Source organism: Caloenas nicobarica, chromosome 1 (genome assembly GCF_036013445.1).
Source record: "Caloenas nicobarica isolate bCalNic1 chromosome 1, bCalNic1.hap1, whole genome shotgun sequence".
Classification (NCBI taxonomy): Eukaryota; Metazoa; Chordata; class Aves; order Columbiformes; family Columbidae; genus Caloenas; species Caloenas nicobarica.
In genome coordinates this window covers 11,312,795-11,335,861 of record NC_088245.1, presented here as the reverse complement: position 1 = coordinate 11,335,861, position 23,067 = coordinate 11,312,795, and the positions used below count along the sequence as shown (strand labels likewise).

The 23,067-nt window shown below is 36.3% G+C and overlaps 1 protein-coding gene across 1 annotated transcript in view; it reads right to left on the bottom strand.

Annotated features, from left to right (window-relative positions):
• Positions 1-23,067, bottom strand: part of CACNA2D1 (calcium voltage-gated channel auxiliary subunit alpha2delta 1) — a 408,307-nt gene that overhangs the window by 114,567 nt on the left and 270,673 nt on the right. The window contains exon 7 of the mRNA XM_065643236.1: positions 13,161-13,292. Within this exon, the coding sequence (XP_065499308.1) occupies positions 13,161-13,292 (132 nt within the window). The remainder of the gene's footprint in view (positions 1-13,160; positions 13,293-23,067) is intronic.

The following is a 23,067-nucleotide window of genomic DNA, read 5'->3' as shown; positions in this document are numbered from 1 at the left end:
TTGGCCATTTTAGTTCATGAAATGATTCCAGAGGCCTTCCTGAAAGTCCAGCTGGATGGGACCCCAGTGACACCTGCCCTGCTCCACTGGTGCATTGTGCAAGGAACAGAGAGGTACAGATGAATTATTAACAGCTTTACATACCTGTAACACATTTGGAGAACAAGGCTAAAATCTGACACTGAGACAGGTAAAAAAAAAGACAATTATCACATCTCAGCAGCATCTTATTCTGACTCAAATTTCATACCTTTCCATCTTGGAGGGTTACTAGTTAACGAGCCTCAATGTAGCATTTACAGGGTTAGGCAAACAAATATTTGTTGAAGTTGAATTTTACTTTGCTACCTCTCCAATAAATATTCATATGCATATTAAAAACATCCATAAACACAGGCTATTCAACTCCCTGTGCCAGATTCAGTAAAGTCTTCCTCAGATGGAACAAAGGTGCAATATACAGCTTATGCTTTGCCTTTAGTTTCATTTTGTGTTTCTTATAGCTTGATTAATTAATAAGATTTAAGCTAGATTTTAGTGGTGGACCTGGCAGTGTTAGGTTTACAGTTGGACTTGATGATCAAAGGTCTTTTCCAACCCAAATGATTCTACGAAAACTGCATTCAGGTATGTGACTGCCCACACTAGTTAGGAAATGTGTCATTTTTTAGCCCACTGCTCAGAAAGAAGTGATGTGAAGTTTGGTGTGGCAGCGGCACCTCTGCAGAATTACTCAGTTATTCTTCAGTAAAAGATCAAAAGTGATGAGACATGGTAGTTAAAAATAATAAATAGCTGTAACTTTAATAATCCCCGGCATTAATCATCATAAAGTGTTTTGCACCACTATACTTAAAGCTCAGAATATTTTTATCATAATGATGCCTCGGATTAATTACTGATTAGCACTATTCCCCTCAAGACAGGGATTGTTCCTGGCCAGTTACCTGATACTACAGAACATGTTCAGCCAAGACTAAATGCAGACACTTCTTAACCACTTTATTCAAATAATGACTTAAAATTGCCAATTATTCTCTTCATGTAACATCTACCTAACATTGACAGCTCTGTGCAATGTCCTCTGTCTCTTTCATAGCGCCATCACCACACAGAAAAAAGGAGTATAATAATCTCACAGAGCATTTTTTCAACATGTGTTACTTATGTGGTTATGGGCAATACTGAATTCAGTTTCATCTCAAATCAGTTCAGCAATGAGTTTTATATGGGAACAGTCTGTATGTAAACAAATCTATTGCTTTATTGATCCAAACATGTCAAAAGAAATGAAAGTGAATTGAACCTGTAACACATACTGCAGTCTGTGACTTAAAATTAGCCTGACTCTGTGTTATCCCAGTTCAGAGGCACATATTTCTGCTTCTGCATGTATAAACTCAATAAACATCTTGCTCACATTGGTTTCATCTGGACTAACTAGCATCCCCTCCAAGGGGGCTGAGGTATCCTTAGAGCTTGAGGAGAAGAGGCACAGAAGGCACATGACGGTTTTGGTGTGTTGGGTTTTTTTGTTTGTTTTTCCTCCTGGAAAAGCAAATTCAGGAGATTTTCATTTGTATCAAAAACAAGTGGTAGGACACCAGCATGAAGGTACCATCAGCTGCTGGCTGCAATTTCGTTGACTCACTAGAAGTAACACATTATCCTGTAACTGGGTGGATCTGCTTGCACAACTACAACAGTCAGCGTACCAGTTTTAAAAAATGAGCCACAATTAAACATATTGTAAGATTTTCCATATCGTAAGTATGGTTAGATCCAAATCATGTACGGCCCATGTCCTTTCCTCCCAGATTTAAACAACAACGACAAAAAGTGAACAACACTCAAAGAGACTTATTTCAATGTAAAATTCAAATCAGCCAACTTTCACAGTACTTGTACTAATTGATAATTTATAAGCTGCATTATTGGGAAAATATTTTGGATTTTTTTCTTTTTTTTTTTGTTTTTTACTCTAAGGGTTCCTATAAATGTTGAGTTGTTAACAGGAACTCACATCTATAAAATATAAAGCCTTTTGCAATAAAAAAGGAAAGGTGAAGTTCTTAGCTTTTCAAGGCTTTTGATTCATTTTGTATGGATTTTTTAGGCTTTCTGGTCTCTTAGTATCTGCTTCAGTAATGAGTTTCTTTGCAGAGTTCAATATCACGGCTGCAACACTATTGCTTGCCATTAGTAGTTAACACAAGAGCAGCTGTGCACAGCAAGTCTGTCATTTGGAGACATACCATTTTATTTTATTAGAAATTGATTTTTAAAGTTCTTCCATTATTAATTTGTCTAAGCAGGGAATGCTCCAATAGCTGAGTGAGACCTGCTTCACTGATATCTGGAAAAACTTTAGAGATTTATTTATTGGGTTTTTTTAATGAAAGGGAAGAGATAATACTAGGTCGTCTCTATCCGTATTCTCAATCTAAGAATTTTAAGACTTCAGGGACAAAACTTTTTTTCTGGATAATTGGTGCTGCAGTATTATTTTTCTTTATCTGGTAATTTCTCCATTTAGCACCTTGTAAGCCCTAATTACAAAGGAATATCCTAGTAAAATACTAGCATGAGCAATGTAACCAGACTTTTCTCTAATTAAAGTTCCCAACATATTGTACTTATTTATTATACAGATAAATAAAGTAAGACTAGATATGTGGTTAATCTACAGTAAAAAAGGGAAATAATACCACAGTTCTTATTGCTTAACTCTTCAGCACTGATATTACAAAGATCCTGAGATTATCTCACCTGCTGATGTTTAAACAATATTATGAGCTTAATGAATATACTAGGACACTGAGTTTAAAAAAAACAAAACAAAACTTGGCTGTTACACATATTCCTGGCTTGAATCCCTAACCTTCAGAGAATCACTGATGAATTTATTTTCTCTCTCCATACCTGTTTCTTAAATGAGGACAGTGATATTCTTTTTAAACCAGGAAGTGCTTTGAGGATGAAAATTCAGCTGTGTGTTAAATGCCATGCAGTATATCTATGCCCTGCAGCATAGCAGAAAATAATCTAAAGGTGTCTGAGAAGATGCAGCCTCCTAGACAGGACTGAAGAACCTTCTAGTATAGAAGAAACATAAGAGGGTCCAGTCCTGTCCATTGGGAAAGGCTGCCAACATGTCTTGTCCCTTCTGTCCCTTCGTGGGGCTGACTAAAGGATATGTGGAAAACTGACTTGTTCCATTTGCTAGTACAGACATACAGCAGATGAGCTTAAGAAATGCCTGTTTGCATGATTATGACATGCTCAGATTTGTTTACAGTAAGAAATTAAGGTTACCTAGATATTCAGTTCCAAAATTAAAGCCTTCTTCAGTACCTACTGATTTAGCTGAGATGGACTTGAACCTCACAGATACTTTGCAACTTGAATTCAATACTTCTCAAGAAAGCAGTCATGTCTCCGTAAGTAGCAGGACTGACATCTCAAAATGCGACTTCATGTCCAGTTCACCTGGAAGACTGGCCAAGACTTGGTGTCCCTAGGAAATATTTTTTTTCCTCATGAGTATGAAGCTGTTAACGTTCATCTAAGATGTTGATATTGTAGCACTTTTTAGTGGCTTTTCCATAGCTGTACGAGCGTGGGCAGAGCAAAAGCAAAGCCCTTCTCTGTTTCCTTCCTTCTCCTTCTCTTCTCCTCTAACATAGGCAAGTTCAGATGACGATGACAAATATGTGTATCTAGGTTATGTGATAAGAAAAGGACCACAGAGCCCCAGGCTGGAGGCTGGCTTTCCCTCTGAGTAACAGAGTTACGCAGCATTTTGAGAGAGTGGAAGTTGCCAGACATAATTTTGGGTAAGCAAGTTCAATTTAATTTAAATTAATCTCCTACAGGCTCTTGTTAAATATACAGATGGAAGTGGGGAGTTTTGGAACATCTGGGGACAGGATAGTATTTCTTTTTTGGTTTTATTTTTTTAATCAATTGCCTCAGCTTTTTGGATCTAGACCAGCTGTGGCACACGTTCCCACCTTCAACACGCTGCAGAACAAACACTGTCACATGGAGTCCAGGTTCAACAATTCTTCATAAAAGATGCTGAATCTCTTCATGCATCATGATGCTACTGTTATTCCTACATATAAGCCACTAAATGGAATCTGAAACTATCCATATCAGTACTATCCTTCCTAGTATTACCTTTGAGAAATATTCTTTAGCATACTTGCCCAAGAGAGATGAGTTGGTGTTGCAGATAATTTTTTTTACTAAACATTAATCTAAATCAAGAGTGTGTTTTCACTTGAGTAATCCTTTGCAGTCAAACTTTCCTAAATGTATTTATTGCTATAACTAGAAAGCATCCTATATCATATTTAACTGCAAATGAACGTGTGTTGTCTGCAGTCCAAAACAAAATGCATCTTTTACTAAGGATATTAGCCTTACACACACACACACACAAAAGAGGTGATATCTGGCAAAAGGCACATAAACATAAAGTGGTTTTTAAATTTATTTAATTAGTAATTGCTACAGTGAAAATAATATGCTTCACGTTGCAATATTTTAATGAAACATTGATTAACATTTCCAATTCTCATTATCTCTGTAATTAAAAGGGCTTTCAAGATTAAAAGAAGAACTGATTGGTTTGTACCTACACTTCCAAGTAGCCTGCCGAAAATTTGATATTAAATTGTTTTTTCAGATAGCTGCTTTCTAAAACCTAGTGGTAAAATTAGCTGGGTAGATGCCTCACAAAATATAAGTAACTTAATTAAAATAGTCTGATATGGCTTGACATGTATTAAACTATTTTTGTATAACTTATTTTTCCACTGCTCTGTAATTAATTATAAATTAAATCTGCAGTATGACCTATATTAAAGTACCTTTCTGTCTACATGGAGTCAAAAAAGCTCTACAAGTCCACAGGGAATGGATTCAAGATTTTTTTATGTATTACAGATACAAATATATATATATATTTATATGTGCTTATTAATATATTTTGTTTTCTACAACTACCTGAAAGGAGGTTGTAGCATGGAGGGTGTTGGTCTCTTCTCCCAGGTACCAAGTGATAGGACAAGGGGAAATGGCCTCAAGTTGCACCAGGGGAGGTTCAGATTGAATGTCAGGAAAAAATTCTTCATGGAAAGGGTTGTCAGGCATTGGAACAGGCTGCCCAGGGAAGTGGTGGAGTCACCATCCCTGGAGGTGTTTAAAAGGCATTTAGATGAGGTTCTTAGGGACATGGTTTAGTGCTAGAGTTCGGTTAGGTTATGGTTGGACTCAATGATCCTGAGGGTCTCCTCCAACTGAAATGATTCTACAATTCTATGGCATGCATAACTAAAGAAAGAAAATAATTTCAAACTCCTGCCAGAAAAGAAAAATTGATTTGGAAAAAAATATTATAAAAATAAACCCAAAACCTGCCCTACATTACAGATTCTAGGGGGACCTGCTTGAGCAGGAGGGTTGGTCCAGGTGACTTCCACAGGTTCCTTCCAGCCTCAATCATTCTGTGATTATTGTCACTTATTCTTGCCTTTTAAGAAGGCATCAGACATTCTTTTAGATAGTTCATATCTGGTGAATAAGATACATCCTTCCAGAATATTCATCCATTTCAAGTGTCTATTTGGAGTATCTTATCCTCTGAGGATAACCATATTTCATGTACTCTTTTAAAGCATTCCAGAAATTAAAGTTTTAGATATTAAAATACTATACTGTGATATTTGCAATTTTAGGTGTACTGTTTTCAAAAAAATGCCTTTCAGAATTCCATAATGTAAAATTTCAGGACAGTTTGCTTAAAAACAAACAAAAGAACCTAAGCTTGCTTTCATGCTAGTGGTGAAACCTGGATCTTATTCTTGAGTTATACATACGTTATTGAAAACTGTTCCCTTGCAGGACAAAGGCTGGAAACTTGCACGAATAGTTTTAAATCCTGTAGATTTTTTAAAGGAACTAGAAACTGTAAACGCACGTTCAAGAAAACTGTGCCCTCAGAGAAAAACAAGAAAGGAAGAAGCTATTTATATGCCCAGTCCTATCTTGCCTTCTGCAGACAACTCAGCTAAAATTCTGTTTGCAAACCAAACAGTAAGAAACTGGAAGTGTTTTCTCATACAAGTTATATGTGGGAGATGTTTGGAAAAGTCAACTGTGATTTTCTGCGAAAAGAAAGAAAAGAAGCTGTAACTAATTCCCCAAAATGCTACCATATGAATTGAGATTTCTTGTTTTCCGAGATGACTCATGACAATCTCTGGGCAGAGGCTGGATAGCGGGGCAGGGTAAGGACCTCAAGGTCCCTGTGGCTGCAGGTCAGACAGAACAAGACACAAAACAGTGTCATGTCTAACAGGACACAACACATACTCACTACATGCCTTTCTGTCTGGGTCTGGCTTTTCTGGTCAGGCCCGTCGATGAAAACAAAATAACTGAAATTCTGATTTCAGTTGCATTCTGGCATATATATTTAAGACTGTTCATATTTTTATTCCCCTCCCCCACCGTTGTTTTTTTTTAATTCCCAGGTTTCAATGTGACTTGGATTTAATTTTACTGAATCGGATCTCAGCCATCACATGGTATCTTCTTGTTACAGAAATTAAGTTTAGTACCAATAACTTAAACAACAGAAATCCCTCCCGTATAGCTTCATGAGAATGCTTAATTTCCCTGCATATCAGTCACAAAAGATTCTGTACGTATTGCTTACAAGGCTAAGTCTATGAGCAAAAACACCTCTCGTAATGACATGCTTTTTACATGAAGCCCGAGGCATTACAGTTGGCTGTGAAAAAACTCACTTTAAAAGTCTGAGCCGCTTGATTTCAATCAATTGACAATTTCACCAGTCAGCCTGTTAAAAGTTAACTATTGTTAAGAATTATTAAATGTCAAAAAAAAAAGCTCAAAAACTCTCCAACTTTTGGGCAACTGTACATTGCATATTAAACCTGTAGCATTTCACATTTTTAATGTGTTATTAGTAGGTCTGTGTTCATGACAGATGAAACAGCCAACTGTAACTTGAATAGAAAATTTTCATCATGCAGAATCCAAAGTACTTGCAACCTAACTTAATCACATCCAGTGAAATAATTTTCAGATAGTTTGCAAACAACCAGTGCGTGGTGTGTGTCTGATTTTTCCACTGTTGGATGAACACAGACAGAAAACATACGGAGTCGTCTTTTTCATCCTCACTCAGTAAGCCAACAAATGCAATTTCATTTCTGAGCAGAAAGAAAATGTCTGGTGCTACTTTGTGTCAGCAAATATTGTTTCCCCTTTGAGCAGGAGGGAAAAGTAGAAGAGATTAAGGAATAAATTGTAGCCTCACCAAATTTCTTTCTTTCTTCAGAAAGAAAAATCAATCAGTCAAATGAAGGTCTCTACATCCACCAGCAGCCTCTGAACCCTCCTGGGCAATTGGTCCCTCTGCTTAAGATGACCTTTACATGGTACAGATGCATAACCTGGGATTGCTGATGTGGTAAGAGGAGAGGGACAAAAAGATGTAAGAAACCTCCCAGGTGCCTCTGCCTCTTGCCTTGGAAGATTCATTTAAGCTCTAGCACTTGCTCCTTGCCCAAGCTGCGCTATGTGGATGCCTGTGCACCATGTTGTACTTTGCTGATCCTGACTCCAAGATTCCCTGGCCTGACCTCAGAGCTGCCTTGTCCATATGGACTGGTCAGGCTGACACGTGAAGCTGACCCCAGCACGAGCACTGGACATACCAGTGGATGTACTGGACGTATTCAATATGTCCAACTTTTTTCGCCTTGTCTTTTCCACACATTAGTATTTGCAGTGAATTAAAAAAAATAAATAACTACCTACTTCATAAAACAAACACTGAGTCCACTGTTACTTCTGAACTAACAGTAATTCTACAAAACAGGTATCTCCATCACCTGAAGATAAAGATTCCTGTCTTGATTCTGACACAACCCCAAAGGACAAATCATCCTTACAACGCTGAAATCATCTCTTGAAAGACAGACTAATATGGGACATGCAACTTTAAATGTAAGAATAAGTATATATTACATAATTCCTAAAAGTTCCATTCACTTTATTTATTTATTCTTCTGAGCTCTTTTATTAAACTACTGTTTACTTACTCTGGTGCTGTTCAGAGCTCACAGAATAGCTAATAGAAATCTCAAAATTGCTCTTGGCATCTTCGTATCAAAATGGATGGTTGCCAGCACAGTCACAGAGCATAGCATTTCTCTTCACAAATGTGCTGCCATTGAAACTAATGAAAATGTTGATACTAAGTACCCTCACTAATCTTTAAAATTATTCTAGGCAAGACACACTTTCTTAAATAATTTAAAGAAGTTCAGTATGAGGAGACTTATGTTGACTCTTTAAAATCAAGCTGATTAAAACCCTAACTGAAAGAGATGATAAAATAGGTTTGAGACCTATGCAGGTATCCTGTGTCTTTGACTCTTCTATTTCTTTCTTGATGTTTGAGAATGAGAGCTGAACTGAGTATATCATAGAGAAAAATAGTTAAATTAAGCAAGTAATGTATTTTTCTATAAAAGAGAAGTTGACCTCAGTCTCTAATGTTTCTACTGGAGCATCTTGCAAGGTAAACATAGAATGTGGCTGTACAGTTCCCTTTTATGCCTGGCACTGGTTCTGCTGTCACTGCAAATATCAACATACGTGTGTGTATGTCTATGTTTCTAATACTCAGTTTTCTTGTATATCTGTCTATCCATCTACAGAAATACCTTCCTAAATCTGGCTTATCTTCTTCTTCAAAACAAAACCAAAGGTAACATCACACAGAATGCAATTTTTCCCCTCAGTAAAAATGATATTTTGACTAAGGAACATTTGAGGGACTAATTATGTCATAACATTAAAGGAAGTGAATAATTTGGTGCTATTACTTCCTCTACCTGATGCTGTTAACTATTTTCATAAAATACAGTTTCCTATTCTTATTCTACTGCATCTAAATACTATTGTATCAAAGCCTGATATCACTTATTACAGTGTATAAAGAAGAAGGTCTGAGGAAAGGAACTGGTCTGAATGCCATATGTCTCAACCTAAGGTCAGAAGGAAGCCGTCTTGTCCTCTTGACAGAGACAAGGGAACACAAACATAGCAAAGAAGCAGATAAAGCACAGATGAAAATGATATGAAATAACATATGCGATGTTAGAGAAGTGAATCGCAGTACCAAAACCAGGATATATGTAGGAAAAAGGGGATATATGTAAACAAAAATAATCCTGTATTTCACACATACTTTCCACCTACAGGGTTGCTTATAGAAAGATCTCTTCATGCTGCTGGTTATTACAGTGACAAGGTCAGCCTAAGAGCCTACTTAGGACAGAAGTGATGTACCATCTAGCCCATTACTCAAGGCAGTGAGATACTATCAGATAAAAAAATTAGTTCAAGAAACCTATGATTGAAGGCACCCTCTATAGCTTAGAGGTACCAAAGATTGATTCCTTTCAAGGGAGGAAAGACTGAGTGGATGTATTTCAGTTATTAATGAGCAGACTTACCTATGCATTTTAATTCTAGCTTTGATACTTCCCAATTCTTTCACGAATATGAATACTATGGAGAAATTAATCACTTTGAAGTAGGCTTACCTAAGGCAAATTGAATCATAGAATCATTTCAGTTGGAAGAGACCCTCAAGATCATCAAGTTCAACCACAACCTAACTCTAGCACTAAACCACGTCCCTAAGAACCTCATCTGTGCACCTTTTAAAGGCCTCCAGGGATGGTGACTGCATCACTTCCCTGGGCAGCCTGTTCCAGTGCTTTATAAACCTCTCTATGGAGAATTTTTTCCTAAGATCCATTCTGAACCTTCAGTGGTGCAACCTGAGACCATTTCTTCTTGTTGTGTCACTTGCTACTTGGGAGAAGAGACCAACACTCTCCATGCTACAACCTCTATAGTCGCTCCTCATAAGACTTGTGCTCCAGGCCCCTCACCAGCTTCGTTGCCCTTCTCTGAACTTTCTCTAATACCTCAGTGTCTTACCTATAATGAGGGGCCCAAAACTGAACACAGTATTCAAGATGGGGCCTCACCAGCACCAAGTACAGTGGCACAATCACTTCTCTGGTCCTGCTGGCCACACTATTCCTGATACAAGCCAGGATGCTGTTGACCTTTTTGGCCACCTGGGCACACTGCTGGCTCATGTTCAGCTGCTGTCAATCAACACCCCCAGATCCTTCTCTGCCAGGCAGCTTTCCAGCCACTCTTCCCCGAGCCTGTAGCGCTGCCTGGGGTTGTTGTGACCCAAGTGCAGGACCCAGCACTTGGTCTTGTTGAACCTCATACAGTTGACCTCAGCCCAACAATCCAGCCGGTCCAAATTCTTCTGTATGGTCTTCCTACCCTCCAGCAGATCAACAGTCCCTCTCAGTTGGGTGTCATCTGCAAACTTACTAAGGGTGCACTCAATCTCCTCATCCAGATCATTGATGAAGAGATTAAAAAAACCCGGCCCCAATACTGAGCCCTGGGGAACACCACTCGTGACCAGCCACCAACTGGATTTGGCTCCGTTCGCCACAACTCTTTGGGTCTGGCCCTCCAGTCAGTTCTTTATCTATTGCAGAGTAAATCCATCTAGGCCCTGAGCTGCCAGCTTCTCCATGAGAATGCTGTGGGATACGGTGTCAAAGGCCTTACTGAAGTCTAAGTACACAATATCCACAGCCTTTCCCTCATCTACTAAGTGGGTCATGAGGCAATGTTTTACAATTTATATTTTCATTTTCAAAAAACAAATATGAAAACTATCCTTTCCAGTATATGAAACTTGATTTCATTTTCAGACCACTTTTGTGTGTCAGATAGGTCTCTACAAACTGAGAGAAAGAGTTTACAAAAAGACAAAGATGGACAAACTTGCACAAAGACCTATTCTAAAAATATAAACCCCAAAGGGCTTAGCGATTTGAGCTATAAATTGAAGGAAGTTAGAAGGAAAAGATAAACAGAAAAATGCATATACAATTTCAAGAATGTCAGACTGCCCCAGATTACTCTGTATGTGTGTGTAAAATGTAAGAATTAGGGAATTACCCAGGAATTTTTGAAGTCAAGTTCTGACAGGACCAGATAGCTAAAAAGACTTGGGCACTTGGGTATGGAATAAGCAGGAGGTGTGAAGACCTGAGTTTTATAGTAAATCATAGAATAGTTTGGGTTGGAAGGAACCTTCAAAGCTCATCTAGTCCAACCCCCCTGCAATGAGCAGGAATATCTTCAACTAGATCAGGTTGCTCAGAGCCCCGTCCAGCTTGGCCTTAGATGTTTCCAGGAACAGAGCATCTACCACCTCTCTGGGCAACCTGGGCCAGTGTTTCACCACCCTCATTGTAACAAATGTCTTCCTTATGTCCAACATAAATCTCCCCGCTTTTGGTTTAAAACCATTACCCCTTGTCCTATTGCAAGAGGATCTGCTTAAAAGCCTGTCTCCATCTTTCTTATAAGCCCCTTTTTAAGTATTGAAAGGCTGCAATAAAACCTGGAGCCTTCTCTTCTCCAGGCTGAACAACCCCAACTCTCTCAGCCTGGCCCCACAGCAGAGCTGTTTCAGTCTTCTGATCATTTCTGTGGCCTCCCCTAGACCTGCTCTGGCACATCCATGTCTTTCCTGTACTGAGGGCTCCAAAGCTGGACACAGTACTCCATCTGGGGTCTCAAAAATACATATAAAAATATATAAATTTATGTTTAGATGGAGTATATACAAGCAACATATTCACTGAAAAACAGGGAAAACAAGCTTCTCCCATTTTATAGAGGTGCTCTAAGGAAGAATACATAGAGATTCTCAGGCTCCTGTGTTGTATTGGTAAACGAATGGAGTAGACAGTTTAGTTAGACAGAAGAATATATTTTTCAGTGTATAAGATAATATTACACTTGAAAATGTACTCCCTAGGGATTGCCACACTTATAAGAAACGTTAATTTTTCAGCACTTGGAAAACATCACTATGTAGTCAGCTGGGACAAATGGTGACCCCAAACACAGAACTAAGAAATCCCCAAATCAACTAAAGAGAACATTTAGAAAGCAAAAAAATATGAAATTAGCATTTTCAATATTTTTTTTCTGCAACATCTCACTGTATTTATTTCATCAGCACCTAGCATGACAAAAGAAACAGGACTTAAGTGCTATGAAATATTTTTTTCCTGTAAACTAGCGTAAGGCAGTTTCTCTGGCTGTGCTAGCAATTGTGCTAATGATACAGTAACAGCTTTAGAATAATCCCCTTCACCCTCAGAAACACCAACAATCTCGTATAAACAGAAGGGGAGGGATCTCAAAGTTCTTCCTTAACCAGTTGTAGGCAAGAGACAAATCACTGCACACAATTGTTTAGTGTGTAGTGGACACATCATTCTGTCGTTGATAACAGCATCACTCAAGAAGAAGAGCAGCAGCACAGCTGGAATGCCTTGCCATAAAACAAGCCTTTCCATTAGCTAGTACACATCAAAAATCAAACTAAGGTTACTGGTGATCTAAATTCAGTAAAATATACATCGGTTTAAATTAATTACTGTGATCCAGTAATGAGATTCTTCGACAGGTGGAACAGATGCTGGTTAAAGTAATCAAGTTGTATTCATTTGCCTTAGCTCTAATAGCAAAGACATAAGCGTCAGAGATCATAAATTCTGCAGGACAAACACATCATGCTGCAATCACACTTTTACTGACTTTAACCATAAGATTATCTGTCTAGTCACAGAGTCACTGTTTCTAAAACTAGACAGGTCCAAAAATCTCATTGACAAATATTCAACTGATTCTTTATACAACACATAAAAAACAATAGAAAATAAAATTTAACTGTTCAGTGTTTGAACAGACATCATCTTCTGCTCCTCTGACTGTAAAAAATATTGGTTCATATTTCACCCCCAGTTTCTTCCCCCTCATACCAGCTTTATACCAGAATAATTTCACAGTCTTTAAGTTACTTTTGACATACAGAAACCCCATCTATGTAACAAAGTAATCTTTAGTTACCTTTTCTTGCTTGTAAATAATTCAGAATATTTTTAAGGCAACATTTTGCATAGTACAGCTCTTTAGGAGACTTCAGTTACCTGGGTAATACCTGGCGAGGCCAGTTGCACTACCAAAAACTTGCCATAATAAAGTGGGGTCTTCTTCTCTGTTCCTCTTGAACACATCATCCAATGCTGCAGTCCAGTTGAGCTCATTCAACACTATCGTTGCTGTCAAAGACAAAACGTATTTGTTATTACAAAGTTACATCCTAACAAAAGCAGCAACAACTACAAAAAGCAAACTGAATTATTACAGAAAATAATAACATTTAACTAATCAACAAAGTAAATTGAAAGAAACACACTCCTCTTCATTGGGAATTTTCCCTAAGTTCCTCATGCTTTCTTCTTCCCATTGCATTATTTGTATGTAATGTCTATTGTCTTATTTGTTCAGTCGTTACCTCCTGCAATTGCTTTGTTTCTGAGAAGTCACTCTAGTTGCATTTCCCAGCAGTAGAAAAGTAAATGCAGACCTATAAAGTAGATATTTCTACTAATCACAGCACACTGCATAAGAGAGACTGGAACGACAAGAGTAGGTGAGTCTCTTTGAAAGGTAACCAAGAACTCCCTTTCCAGGACTATATGGGAAAAAGACAACGACGAGTTATTCGAATTGTAACACTAAGGTGGGCCGCATGCACAATGGTACTAATTACCACAGGCTAACAAGATATCAGTATTCATAGACGTGACTTGTTACAAAAAGATCAGCAGTGTGAACGTTAATATTTATGAATTCAGTCAGTTCTGCAATGAACTTAAAAGGAAATTCGCATGTTAGCTAAATGCTATATGGCCAGTTATACAGAAACATATATTCACAAAGTTGTCCTGTACCTATGCTTGTTTTAATCAAATACACTATACAATCAAATATCTAATATATTGACATGTTCTGTGCCTTAAAAAAAAAAAAAAAAAAAGTAGTGAGACTTACTCTACAATTGATGAACACGGCTACAGTAATAATCAATTGACTAAAGTCAAGAGTCAATGAAATTTTATTATGATACAAAATACCTGATGATATAACGTATGATAAATTATGCTTTTCACCTCAATTAATCAGCCGTAATTTTGGTTGTTTTGTTCGTTAATTCTTTACTTACAATGCCCTTAGGCAACACAAAAGAATGAAAAACTGAAACACCTGGCAAGCCAAAAGCAGAAAGGCAACTAGAGGAAAAAACCCAACATTTCAAAACAGCTGAAGATATAAGTACGAATCCTGTGAAAGTCAACACTGTAAGACAGATCCTGCTTAAATATGATATTGCACACAAGAAAGAAAATGCAACTCCTCTTGTAAATGAGTAAGTCAAGCTTAAATAAAAACAGTTCATGTTTAAGGCACATGAGTGTCATCACAGTACAAAATTTGGTATGTAGGTCTACATTCTAGCCTACTGTTACTGTGAAAAAAAGAAATAAAAATAAGGACAGGTTGAAAGTTAACATTAGAGAGCCCATTTCCAAATTGAGGTTGTTAGAGGTACTAGAGAAATGAGATCACAACGTTAAATTTTATAGGCTTGGTTGTAAAGGTTAAGGAGAAAATTGCTACATGTGTTTTGCAGAAATATTTATCTGTTTTTTTCAAAGTAGTTTTAAGATAATATTACTCAAGACACAGCTTTTTATAGAAATATCAAATTTAATTTCCAACTCTTTTGATTCTTTCTAAGCAATAAACCTGTGCTATATACCTCTTGTTGTCAAGCAGATAGTTATAAAAAATATGTATGTTTACATAAGAAAGAGGAATAATTGCCTGAGGCACCACAAGAAGTTTATTAGCATTTTAAAATAACTACAGTTCAATTATCTTCAAGATCCAGTTTGATCTACTGTGTAATTAAACATTATGTACATACTTCCTATACCTGATTTTGTTTCAGATCTCACTTCCAGAATTGGCTTCATGAAGTCATTAGAAGCTCTGTCCTTTACTTACTTAAACAAGAATTTCCTTTCAAGCTTGAATATTTTTTTAATGTTACCATTTCTTGATCTTCTGTACAGGGTATTTGGCCCAGTGGAAGCCTGTGCCAATGGTTCCTGGTGGCATTTAGGGCTCTGGAGCTTAGGATGCTTAATTTAGGCACATGGGAGACAACAGTTCTTATCTCTTTGCCAGCTGATAAAGAATTTAGTTTTCAGGGTCCTCTCTGAATTCCCAAAGCCCCATAACAATATAAAGCAGTGCATTTCTATCACGTTCTGACCTGACTTAAAATTGCTGCAGACTCTTTCCCAAAATCTGCTAATGACTTTACCACCCTGCTCAGACCACTGACACCCCTATTCAGCCAAACATTTCTTTAGGAAAAAAATATTTTTAAGTTACATGCTCATAAATGCTTTTAGAAATTGGTAAGTATGCACCCCATGAAAAAACTCTTCACATATGAAATGTGATACAATATTTCTAAAGATATTTCCTTCAGACAGTAAGCTTACAAATGAATAAACTGTATTAAGTAAAGCTATATTGTTACTATACATTTATAAACACCGTTGCAGGGAGTATCTGTGTAACATCACCTAAAATATATTGCAAAGAGTTTGACATATATGTGTGTATATATATACACAAACCTATATGTTTACACACACCTCTGCACATACACAGTCATATGTATAAACATCTATATCTAAACCATATGCATAATACAACAACAACAACAAAAGGAGAAACTAATGAGACAATCTACAAATACTAAAATAATTAAGTACTGAACTGCTGAGTGAATATATTGGAAGTAATAATTTCAGTATTTTATTAGACTTGTGAAGGTTAAGCTATAAAGCAAGAAATATAGCTTATGAGATCTTATTTGTAATATTTGTGGAGAAGCGATGTTTTGTATCACAGTCAAGAGTTTTGTGATCTTACTGACATCCCACTTTCCCCTTCCTCCTTCTCCTCTAAATCCTTCTCCCAGAGACATATACAATACTCTAAAAAAAATCCAAGAACTTCCAGCAGGAGAAAAAAAAAAGCTCAACACATGAAGTTGGAACTTAAAAAAAAAAAATAATATGGAACTCAGGATGAGCAACAAGAACAGAGCATCCTAACAAAAGTAAAACGAAATAAATCTGGGAAAAGGCTGCTAACAGTATGTAACATATCTGTTCTCAGGCACTGAAAAAACATACTTCACCCACTCCAGAAATTCATAGTTAAATGCCCGAGCTGCATTTCAGAAATAAATTTTAACAGCCTACATATAAACTTCAGCATATGTCACCTTCCTCTTAATTCAATTTTTCATTATGATGACAAGAATATGTTGGTTGGAACAGACAGAGTTTATTTGGTGGGAGTGATATGTCAGTAGCTGATCGTACAATCATTAAAACAATTACTCCTGGAGCAGTTTGTTATTTGTAATTCAAACTTGTTCCCTTCATTCAGGCTGGTTTTATTTGTTTGGGTTTTGTTTTGTTTTTCATTCCATATATCCGTATAAAAGGCACCGGCATTTGTGTTAAACAATCCAGTAATCAGTAAAAGGATATTTTAGCTTTAATAATTTACTTCTCTAAGTGTTTTTCCACAACTTATATTATTCTTTTGCTTCTGCTAGAGAATATACCATGGATTGCAAAAGGCAAGCTGTAAATCAAGTCTGGTAATAGGCAATTTCAAACCAATACCTCTAGATTCTGGTTTAAAGCCCACAGCAATGGATTTGAAACTTGCCAACCAAAGAAAAGCAAGTAAAACCACTCATAAACAGCAACAAACCTATTCTTCAAATGATCCCTACTAAAATATCATGATTCCCAACTTGCACATAAAAATCGATGCAGTGCTATTTTCATTAGCTTCTAGTAGAGCCTGTGGCACCTGCCAGAATACCCTAATTTGAGAGACATGGATTTATATTGATTTCATGAATACATTAAGAATATAATTTATTCTGCTGTTTTAAAATCAACTCAATTTATTGAAACAAAATGTCTAGAGGTCTTATGGCCACACCTACTGAGATGCTGCATATCCTAGAAACACATACAGTCCCTTTTGAGTTAACTTACGTACAGGAAAGTGCTTTTGACTGATAATTGGCAGAAAAATCTAGTTGGAGACATCTCTCCAATAAGCTTATTTCCAATTCTGCTAAAAGAAGTCTTTGAAGATTAGTACTTCAAAGTACTTCAACTGCTACCTTTCACTTTATATGGGCGAGATGAAAAAATAAAATTTATCGTCACACAATGGGAAACATCATTTTTTCTGGCTATTTCCACTGAACTCCATCCATCTTTTCCTTTTTTCCCCTCTTCTTTATGACATGAGGTTTAGGGGCCTTGACAAGGAATGGATTCAATTTTCCTCTGCAAATGCAATCAATAAAAAATAGAGAGCACTACTGTGCTCTCTTTAAAAGAACTGGAACACACTTCTGATGATTTATTCAATGTACAGGCCCTGGCCTTCACATGAGGCAGAGTATAACTTTATTTGAAAAGCCTGAGAGCTATTGACTATATCTGAAAATATTTCAGCTGCTGTTCCCTTATGCGGCGGCTACACATTCACTGGGGAGAGCAGAAGGGAGCTCCTTTGCAGTTCATTAATCTTCTTGTAGTATTTACACTTCCATACCCTCTTTAATGAAGTTGACTCATTGATTTCTTTAACGAAAACACCAACAGGTTATTGTTACAAATGAAATATGTATTTGTAATTAAACATTATGGTATTTAGAAACGGGCACAGAGGGACAATACAAGTGCACTTTTTTTTTTTTTGCATATATGTGCAGGCACAGGCACTTCCATTGGTAGTCATGCTAATCAGATATTATAGAAACTCTACTGAAGGTATAAACTAGTCTTCTTTATGACTTAAGCATTTCACTAATCTTTTCAAAACCACATTCCTTCCAGCTAATGTTAAATTACACAGAATGTTACTCCCAACTGTCATGGGGAAGTTGTAGCCCCATCTCATTTTACATTGGACTAAGAAGGAATCGTCTTTTTTTATTTTAAGGTAATTTAAACTAGATTTTTACAGTGGCTTTTATATGTACATGTGTATATATATATGCATGTACACACATACACATTTTCTACATCATTCTCAAATATAGTAATTTGAAGAACTATTCTGATAGTAACTTGAACCTCAGCCCTTCAAATTTAGATGCATGTTTCAAGCCATCTAGTTCTCTCATGCAAAGTTCAGCATGAGCAAGAGGCCAGAGCAAAGGAAAGATTATAATGGCTACAAACTGAAGATTGTCTCTAAGGTAAACTGGTCCTCAGAGTGGAACAAGAAATCTGAATTTGGATACTTAGGCTTTCCTTAGAAAACCACAGGAAAACATCCAACTCAAAACAGTCATCCAAAAAAAAACCCAAACAAAAGAAAACCAACCAACCAACAAAAAAAACCAAACAAACAACAAACTTTCCAGCTGATTAGAAACCAGTTAGAAGAGAACAAGAGAAAAATTCTGAGAATAGGGAGAACTGGGGAGTGTTTTATCCAACCTGTCTATAGAGGTTAAGCAAATAAATCAGAGCTCCAAACGATGCACTTACACTGGCAGAGTAAACTATTAGATACAGGCATAGATCATGTCTACAGGTATGTCTACAAACTGCATGTTTTAAATGTAATTTGCACACATGCTCCAGAATACCCAATTTACCAGACTAGTTACAAACTTTGTAATAACTTGCATTTAGTTTTGAAAGCATCTACCAGCTGATTTGAAAGTATTCTGTTGTGTGTAGGTTGAGTATATTAGGAATTAACTACTTAATTTGAAAGGTAAATAATTACAAATGGGAGAAAGTGTTACAAACCAAACAAACTTCACTCATTTTTATTTAAAAAAAAAGAATTTATGAATGCAAAGGAAATACATTATTTTCATTCAAAGCATGGAATGAAAGGAAAAAAATAAGTCTTAAAATATAACATGCAACAGCTATTGCATAGTGGCATTTCCAATTGGATAGGTCATTATTTTAAGTGATACTCTGCTGGATCTTACATATATAAATCAGTTACAAAATCTCACTTTGAAAGTAGCAATTGTATTTCCTATCATAACAGAATAATTGGAACTGCTTGGGTAATATACATTCAATGGTGCATTAAAAGTATTAAAATACAATTTTTAGCATATGGATCAGTAACAAAATCAAATAATTTCAACATCCAAGATTGCCAAGAGAAAATTTTAGACAGTACATATTTTACACTCTTAATTAAAAGCCTAAATGATAAAACTGCATGTATTTTTTTCTTTAAATGAATGACTTCTCCACTCCCCATTAGATATCTGACATTATGTTCCAGACACTCTATAAATAAGTCTTCTGCAGAAGTCACTGCAGTCTAGTGTGCTGTTGTGTCTGCGTCAAATCAAGTAAATTAATTGGCAAAGCCAGACGCTGTCTGCTGAGTGGCTCAGCTGCCACATGCTGATGGCTGGAGAAGCTCAGTAAAAGCTCATTAAAATAAGAAACACCCAAGAGAAGAAAATGAGAATAAAAAATGTCAAGAAGAGAAGACAGAATTAAGCTTCTCTGATAGCTCAACAAAAAGGAGTTAATACAATGCATAGACTCTTCAGTACACACTCATAACTTTCGTTCTTTATAGACATTAAGAACTTGTTGAAAAGACTTCCCTATTACATACTGTAACCTACTGATGATAACAGTATTTGTGCATCTTATGAGCTGGGAAGGATGAACACTGGTTTTTGCCTTATTTCTTGTAGTATGAAATTATATTGGCGTGTATTTTAGCATGGAATATTACCTGATGTAAACAACCATAAAGTACTCTAGGTTTTGGGGTGTGGTGGGTTTTTTTTTGTTTGTTTTTCTTCATGGGAAGATGGCAAGAACACAAAATGTAAGAAACATATTGTTGATCAAAGTCATTCTGGAAGACTTTCAGATTTTGTAGAGCTATGCACAGAGTAAGAACTTAAATAAAGGAAAAACAGAATTAAATTTTAGAGGAATTCTAGCACCTCTTGATTTTCCACTATTTGTTATTAGTTTTTACAGATGACTAACACAGGCCTTTTAATTGGAAATAATTCCTCCTTAAAAAAACCATTATACATATAAAATAAAAAAACACAGATGAAGTATTATTTTTAAATTAGTATGATGTATTTTTATGGAATTATCAGGGATTAAATATCAACAAAACACACAGAAAGAAAGGATTACTATATTAGACATATTAACTCGGGTCTTCACTTTGCTCTAATTTTTTCTTAGCATTTCAAAGGATATCATAGTGACAGCCAAATTAAACTAGCTATAGAGATATGCTTGATCTTCTATAAAGTCTCCATTAAAAAAAATAATTATTAGCTGTTAACAAAACCAAAACAAAACCAATTAAAAACTGCCTGGAAATGCTGTTGTGGGATAATTTATTAAACTTTATCTTCAGTCTGCCAGGGTACTACCACTTCAATAACTTTCCAGTCACTAGAGCACCTTCCAAGATCAGTAAATCCTGAGCAGGGTGAGAAGGCAAAGAGCTAGAAACAGGCCAACTCATGCCAAAATATTTTCTCTTCTACCTCATGCTTTCTGCATTTTTTTAACCATTTTGCTAATTCCCATTATAATTTGCAATACTTGGAGTCTGAAACTCAATTCAGAAATGGATGCTCTCACATTAGTTTTATGTAGATCACCTATTAAAAAGTTCTTACATTTTTTCTTACAGCATGTATATTAGCTATGAACAGCAATTCCTTCTATCCTCTCCCCAGCCATTGTAGACTGGAAAACACAAGTATCTCCAGCAAATATGTAGATACAATAATAAAATAAGGATCGCTTGACACGTCTTCTGGGATACTGTGTGTTTGATTTGTCCATTAAGGCAAAGAGATGAATTGCAAGTGGAAAACATGCTGAAAATGGCCACTAAGATACCTGGCACAGAAAGCCTGGCTTCTGAACAGAGACAAAAAGTTTGAGTAATATAATCTAGAAAAATGAGGTGGAGGCAGAAAGCAAGCCCAGCCCTGAAAAGGGTAGGTAGGCATAAGGATGGCACTGGCACAAGAACAAATGGATATACACTACTTCAGAAAAATTAGATCAAGTAATTAGGATCTGGTTTAGAGCAGAAGAGCTTAGATGGCCTTTTGATGGGAGACACCATCAAGGAGCTCAGGTCTTTTAAGATAGAGCTTTATCAGTTCATTAAAGGAACGACATGGACTAGCTAGATTAAGAATTGGATTTGTCAAGCAAAAAGCTGTTTTCTGCCATATTCTGATATATAAACCTTTGTTAAAGACAAGGTACTTTTAGAAGCTGAAATTTAGTAACCACAAACAATGCAGTTTTGTACGGTTAGCATAGCAAAAGAATTGGAAGTAAAACTGCTTTTCTTATTAGTTTTTCATTAGTGATTATTAAATGTTTGCAAATAAACAATGGATCATTTTCTACAGCATTAATATGTATCTCTTTATATATTACACACATATGTATGTTCTATACATATTTTAAAATCTATATTTTAAATAATATAATTTATAATTACATATGATAAAACTATTGTCTATATATAGATAATATACGGAGAACATACAGATAAAAGTAGAAAATATTTTTTCCTGACGTTTAAGGAATTTTTAAAAATATGAAAATTATATGGTGGATTCGGTTCATGGATTCTAATCCAATCCCCATATAAATGAAATATTAATGAATAGTAGGCTGGTTTAATCTACCTAAATGTATCTCTGGCAACAGAAATCCAAGACACACCAAGAGTGAGGGGAATATAGTGCACAAGCAGGAAATGTGAGAAAAATGCTGATGAGATAAGGTCTGGTTGAGCATCTGAGCTGGAGCAGATCTGACAGCTCCTGCTCCTTGTCAATATTCAAACCACCTCATGGGTGAGTCTTGTGGACTAAAAGTAATGAAACTTCCAAAACTTTTCTTTTGGTTATTTTTGGTGGTGGTGGTTTTGGCCAAAGGTTGCATCAAAGAGGAAGAGATCAGGTATTTTCTAAAATTCAGCTACCCAAGAGAGAGGTCCCTTCTCTCCAACAGATGAAACACCTGTCCCATGTACAACTGCACTGTGCATTCATGGAAGCAGAACATAAAAATAAAATAGAAATCGTCATTCTATAGCACAATGTCATCATACATATCGTACCTTGGATGATGGTTTGGTGTTGCTTTCCAGGTTATATAGATGGAATATGAATTAAAATCTTCTCAAAGATGAAGGGGCTATAGGGTACTAGGGAGGTGAAAATTCAAAGCTTGTTGCCTGTACAGATGCTCTCTCTTTATGTAGTATTTTGTCAGTCTAATGCAATAAGCAGGTCACAGAATTAGGAGTCTGGACTTGTTACTTTACGGGGGTTTTTTTAATTAAATAAAAAAAATAAAACCACACACACAACATATTACAAATGACTTCATAAGACTCAAAATTACTTTGAAATAATGAGAGACTCAAAATGATCTTCAGGAATGCAGCAAAATCAAGCATCACAGTTTTTTAATCTACTTCAATGCCAAGAGCATTCTCTTAGGATTCATCTGGACTTTCTGTATCCACTGCTTTATTCATCTGACACTGCATCTCTTTGAGTGTTCTACAAACAATGTCCAAACAGAAGCACATTTTTACAATCATGTGCTTGCTTAAGGTCTGCTTGTTTTTAATTTACTTTGTGATTATATGAAACCACAGGAAGAGACAGTAAAGTTCCAAAAAACCAAATTAAATGGGATAAACAAAGAAATCTTATCACCTTACATATATTTACCCTATAGTTTAAGAAGAAGTCTTATCACCTTATGTATACCTATCCTAATGGTTTAAACTGTACGAAATTGTAGATACTTCCCATAAGGGCTATAATCCTTCCTGAAACTAGTAAGTACTGCATAAACA